Source organism: Papilio polytes, unplaced genomic scaffold, assembly GCF_000836215.1.
Source record: "Papilio polytes unplaced genomic scaffold, Ppol_1.0 DF822845.1, whole genome shotgun sequence".
NCBI classification, from domain to species: domain Eukaryota; kingdom Metazoa; phylum Arthropoda; class Insecta; order Lepidoptera; family Papilionidae; genus Papilio; species Papilio polytes.
The window spans coordinates 457,778-464,435 of record NW_013526359.1 but is presented as its reverse complement, the minus strand read 5'-3'; the positions used below and the strand labels follow the sequence as shown (position 1 = coordinate 464,435).

The 6,658-nt window shown below is 32.1% G+C and overlaps 1 protein-coding gene across 1 annotated transcript; it reads right to left on the bottom strand.

Annotated features, from left to right (window-relative positions):
* Positions 1-3,414: 3,414 nt before the first annotated feature.
* Positions 3,415-6,603, bottom strand: LOC106105369 (translation initiation factor eIF-2B subunit gamma). Its single transcript, XM_013285660.1, has 5 exons — positions 6,506-6,603; positions 6,227-6,404; positions 5,309-6,135; positions 4,770-4,999; positions 3,415-3,902 (listed from the first exon to the last, which is right to left on the bottom strand). The coding sequence occupies exons 2-5, from the start codon at positions 6,384-6,386 to the stop codon at positions 3,740-3,742; spliced, it is 1,380 nt and encodes a 459-aa protein (XP_013141114.1). The 5' UTR covers positions 6,387-6,404; positions 6,506-6,603; the 3' UTR covers positions 3,415-3,739.
* Positions 6,604-6,658: the final 55 nt, after the last annotated feature.

Sequence of the window (6,658 nt, the reverse complement as noted above, 5' to 3'; positions counted from 1 at the left end):
AATCATAGTAGTTCACCGAATTCGCGATACAAAAACATTGTACAGAGTAAAAAAGTAAAGTAAAACGACGTGTAACAGGATATAATATGCATTACTTTTATATTTATGATTTATGTGGAAAACTTTATTTTTATTTTAAAAATCATAGTTGAAATTAATATCAGAGTCTATTTAAAGCATATATATTATCCCATTTATATATCCGGAAAAGATGACGTGGATAGAACTGGCTGTTATACTATCCGTGACGGATGCAACGAATTAACTGAGATAGTGCATCTAATTGATTTACTTAAATAAATTAAATTGAGAAGTATTTGAATTATTTATAATTATGTTAATAAAAACGTATTCATATATAATATATCTGATGGTATATTAAATATTTCCGCCTTGTGGCTGACCGAAGTTACGATATGGAATGTTACACAGCGAGCAATGTCGTTCGAGTTTTAGGGCATTTGCTTAAAATCATTATCTTTATATTCAACTAGCGTTCGCCCGCGACTCAGTCCGCGTGGAATTAAATAAAAACAAAAGTAAGTAGCCTATGTGTTCTCCCCGACTATCCTCTACATCTATGCCTAATTTCACCGAGATCCGTTCAGCAGTTTACGCTACAAACTCTAACAAACATCCATCCATCTACTTTCATATTTATAATATTAGTAAGTAATAAGTTTAAACGTTGACTTTTTTTTGTAGTAACTATATATGTACTAAATGCATTTATATAGGTAAATAAATATTTCATGATGACCCAAATTTGGTATAGTTAACATGGAACAAAAATATCTAACAAAAGTGATTTATCTAAAGAGGTCAGATTAAGAAAAAAACAGGTAAATGTTCATTTGTTTCTCTGAAATGGCAAATAGAGCATTTCAGCAAAAGAGCGTTTAAGCAAATGTAAACAGAGCGTAAATACAAGATGTCCGTGCCCAGCAACCTTGACCGATCATGGTTGTCCGTGCTTTCATGATTCATTTTCAAAAATACATATTTTATTTGGAATAAACTGCTGGATAACTAACGGAGACAATTTCTGCTTGTCCTTGACTTAGTCAACCTGTTGATTTTTATTTTAATTCAGATATTCATTTTAACAGATTTTTTTGGTTGAATTGGTTTAATAAGTAGGTGGTTTTCGGCTGTGTGATTTTTTTTTCCCCTCCGCAACTGTTCCGATTTTACTAATAAGTTTTAATATGCTCTACGCGTGTCATTTAGTTTTTTTTAATTAAAAACTATGCATTAACTTTTGTAGTTATCCGTATAGGTAAAAAATAAACTATAGAACGTATGTTAAAGACGTTTATCAAATGAAAATATAGCAAATCTAAACATTTAGGTTTAAAAGAATTTAAAAGTGAGGAGACATATTACGCAATATGAACGTGATTGAAGATTCGTGACTACAAAATTGGGTGATGTTACAAAACTGTAAAAGAAATACAAAATATATACCAGCGTGTATGACTTTTGTTAGATTAACAAGAGAAAGTGAAATTCGTGTAATTAAAACTATTTAAAATTTAATTATTTAGATACGATTCAACAAAAAATTAAACATTACATAGAACCGGATTTTCTGTATTTATTTTACTTTCCTATTACGGATGAGTTTGTCAAATTAGTACATACAAATTCAACATCACATCAAATTCAACATTATCGCAATTTTCAATTTTATTTCCAATAATAAAAAAATTCATTGGCTAGTTCCGCACTTGTTGCCAAATGGCAATAATATTTTAAACAATTTATTGGTAATTTAAAGCAAGGTCGTATTAAAGTTCTTTGAAATGCTTTCAAATGACCTTCTTTAATAAAAAGCTAACATACATATTTACCTTCTCATATAGACTGCGAAGCTTGCTATAACCAAATACGATTATCCATATTTAACACTAGCTTACGCCCGCGACTTCGTACGCGTGAAATGACAAAACAAAAGTGAGTAGGCTACGTGTTCTTCCAGGCTATCCTCATCTGTACTAAATTTCAGCGTAATCGGCTGTTTAGGGTATAAACTCATGTTATATAGTTTTATTTGGCACCATTCAAGTAGTGTAATTTTTAAAATAACCATTTAACTTTTACACTTATGCAACGTCTCTATATAAAACAAATACATTTTAGTGCCTATATAGAACTGCTAACCTAGTCGGTTAAGCCCTATCTTTAGGAAAGGTTAGGCAAGTGGTACAATGGCGTAGACTTATGTGGCCCTAGTAGACTGTGACATAGTCTCTTTTTCAAGAGAAGTGCTTCGGTTAAGGGTATCCTTCGTATATGAGTAAGGACTGATAGGGCCTGTGTTTCAGTAGCAATCCATCTGTACCGTAGAGAGGTTCAGTGGTTTAGTTAAATAAATTCAATATCAATAATTTTGCACGTTTATTCTGCAATGTAATCGTCAGCAAGCAGGTAATCTCCAGTTGCAACATGGATTATAAGAAAGTAAACGACATTTGCTAACAACTTGTGGTTGCTCGCGCAATGCTTTGAGTTGAGTCTAGTGGTCAGAGCATTTAGATTCAAATTATAAGTTACTAGCAGTTCCCGTGCGGCTTCATTCGCATGAAATTATGATTTTTTTTTATTGTTTACATTTGTCAAATTATCAATAGCAAATGTCAAAATGACATGACATGACAAACCTTGGCAGTCTTGCTTCCTTGATGTTGCAACTTCTTATGGTCTCTTTCCCGCATTAGGTTTTTTATCCAAAACATTTGCCCCCCTAAATTTAATGGCGCGAAAATATATAGCCTAAAGCGTGACGTAAGTGTAGGGCTTTTTATTAAAAATAGGATTATTCAAAAATATGCTGTAATTGCTGACATCTTAGGCAACAAAGAAGTGTGTGTTTACGCTTTATTATAATAGTATAGAAGTATAGATACATGTTTAAAAATAGGTTAGAATAGGGATTTCAAGCTAGCCCAGTGGAAAAAGAGAACAATGACGTCATTAATTGGGCTGTCACACGCATTTTAGCAAACGGAACAAGTAAAATTGCAATGAAAAATAGAAATTAAAATAGAAAATACAATGTGTTTGCTAAACTGTAAGAGCATTACGTTAGTTAACGTACTATAGCAATTGACAAATGTATAGAATGTCTCATTAATATCCAATTAAGCGCTTACATGAGCAACTTGCCTTCCCATATGATGACACTGGTTACGTACCATGCTAATTCGACACATGATTGCGAATAAAATGTAACTACTCTTTTTATAAGAGGTTTCTACGATGAACATCGTGATGAAACCTGTAAATATCTTCATAGAGATTTAAAACTATTTGTGAAGTCTAATAAACCATACTGACCCAGTATATGACAAAGACCAATTTCTTAACAGTAGTGTAATTTTGCAACGGCTTTAAAGTACAAATTAAAACTCATTTGATTGTCATCAAACTGTATTTTCATATAATTTACATATTACAATTTTTTAATCTTTGACTGTATAATGGATTTGTTGTTTAGCATTCGCTAACTATCCAGAAAGTATAACCTGGCCAGAAATATACAATCCCTTCCCTTTTTTGAGGAAAATAATTTCTTTGCATACTAGAGAAGCCCAGAGAATCTCAAGGCCAGGGTTTTTATTTGTGGTTAGGATATCTTATGTTTTGAAATAATTACAAACACATTTCTGAAATATGGACCCGCCATTTAATTTGAAAATTTGTAGAACAGAATAGTTAAATAAAGATTCATTGTATTTTATCCGAGTGTAATCATGTTGTCAGTTGTTTCTGCATACAGTTGTTGAACACCGGCAGTAGAAGCCGACACTAAATGATGTGGACCGACAATACAGTACTGTAAGGAACAGTTCCCTTCCAGAGTAGCTCCAGTGTATACTATACAATCTTGTAGAACACATCTGTAAAATAACCCTACATTATTAAAGTCTTAGCACTCCCATAAATTACTTGAAGTATATAAATATTTAGAAATATTGCTATATTAGATGTTGCCCAGGACTTCTTTCACATGGAATTATAAAATAATATAAAAAAACCTAGCCTATGTTACTCAGAAATAACATATTTTAACAGTGAAAAAATTTTTTAGTCCAGTGTAGTTTTGTTATTTCAATGCATACAGAATTCTAAAGACACAAATATTTTCTCTTTATAACATACTAGCTGTTCCCATACGGCTTCATCTACAGGTAATTATAGAAACTTTATTTTATTGTTCACATTTGTCAAATTATCAATTGCAAATGTCCAAATGACATGACATGATGACAACCTTGCTTCCTTGATGTTGGCAGTAACTTATGGTCTCTTTCCCACATTAGGGATTTTATCCAAAATATTTGCCCCCTAAGTTTAATGGCGTGGAAATATATAGCCTAAAGCCTGTCGTAAGTATAGGGCTTGTTATTAAAAAAAGAGTAATTCGAAAATATGCTGTGATTGCTGACATCTTAGGCAACAAAGAAGTGTGTGTTTACACTTTATTATATTAGTATAGAAGTATAGATAAGTAGAATAGCAAAACTCTGGTCACAACTATTAAGAATATTTGGGGCCTGTTCCACCAAATTGTGAATTGTCTGATAACAATCCATGTAAAACATGTGATGAAAATATTGAATTCTATTATCTTATTTGACGGTAACGTCATTTTTAAGCTATCTGAGCCTCATCAGCCAGTGGTGGGACAGGCCATAAGGTAAATGTATATATGAGTCTTGGGGTCAATTAGGGAATAAACAAAAATATATAATAAATATACATACCCTTCCTTAATAGTAACATTATTCATTATAATGCAATTAGTTAATCTAACTTTGTTCTCAACAGTACAGTTAGCACCAATAAAAGTGTTCTTTATTGATGTTTTTTCGCTGACAAAACTTTTCTCTCCGACTGTACATGTTTCATCTATTTGTTTTGTTTTCACTTCACTGTTGGGATGCAATCGATCAGTGAGTGGTGACCCTGTCAGGTTTTCCCATTGAGATATTATCTGAAAGACAAGATTTTCTATGATGAATGCGAAAATTTGGATGGATTTTTCAATGTAATTCCAGAACTGGATTTTGTCAAAATTTGGTATAGGTGTACAATGTCTGGAAATATACATTAGTCAATTAGTTTGTTTTTAATTCTGTGACTTGGGCGACAGCTAGTATAAGATGTTGTAGTTATGAAAAAAAGCAAATATTTCAAAGGAAAATTAAAACTATTTACAAAGCAAGAACAAGTATATAGATTGATAATTTTCAAGAAATCTCAGACAATTTAAATGTACAACTTGCATTCCATTACATTTTACCTTTTTATTTGACAAGCAGAATGATGAGAGAGTGTTAACTCTAATTCCAAAGGTATTCTTATCAGGTATGTGAGCATAACATCTCAATGTATCATTACAATAAACAGGCTTGCTTCCCAGTTTGTGATCATTGTATGCAGACATTTTTCTTATTTCACTTTCATATCCTTGATCCACAGCATAATAAAAGATATCCTTAAATAATTCAACATTTTTCTCAGAAGTACCTTTCTTCTCTGCAGGATTTTTAGGTTTCGAAAGTTGTTTCTTTACAATTAACGGTATAAGTTCTCCCTTAATGGAAGTAAATTTATCAGCATCAATAAAATAGTTTATAATCCACTTTTTCATAACATAGACATGAGCATCAAGTAATCTACTATACATGTTGACAGACTCAAACTTTTTTACCAATAATTTTGGTATAGATACATTCCCTTCAAAGTCACTAGCACTGGCTAGAAACACAAGCCTTTGAGTTTCTTCATCCACACAAACAAGATCTCTGTCAGGTTTTGTTTTGCTTGGAAGACCTGGTAATTTTTGCCATTCTTCAGGACCATTATTAAAAAAGAGAGTTGTTAATGCAGCATCATGTTTTCTATACAAATTTAGTACTTCATTTAGATTGATGTTTGTAATAAGGTCTCCGGAAACAACTACAAGATCTGTTGTTACTCTGTTACTGATATATTTTAATGAATTTGCTGTTCCCCAATCCTCCTCAGAGGGTATGTCTATCAATTCATATTTGATTTTTAAGGGACAGTTCTCTAAAGCACTCAAAATATTTGATTTATCTTCATCCAGAACAACAATCATGGTTTCTGTAACAGATATATTTCTTAATATTAATTACCACTAGACAATAAGACGGCAATGGCAAACAATAATAAGAAACGAAATAAGCAAACTCACCCTGGAATCCAACTCTCTCTAACATATTTAATGAATACCATAGGACAGGGTATGGTCCTACAGGCAAAAGACATTTCGATACGCTGCCACCGACGTCCGGTAGCCGAGAGCCCTTCCCAGCTGCCAGGACTACAGCTTGAAATTCCAAAATTTTATGCATCTTGGCACACAACCTAACCTGTCAGCAAAATGAGTGATTTCAACATGGTGAAAAATTTTAAATACAAACGTACTTCATGAACCAGAATGTATACAAATATTACAACACTAATAACTTACGTTTTATCGTATACGTATTCTGTTTAGTTTTATAAAAGATTTTTGTAATGTAAAATAATAACTTTGAAGAAATTGTTAACAATATGTCAAATGTCAAACTAAAGTCAAATGTCAAAACAAAACTTCAAAAATCCACGATGGCAGTTTTGACAG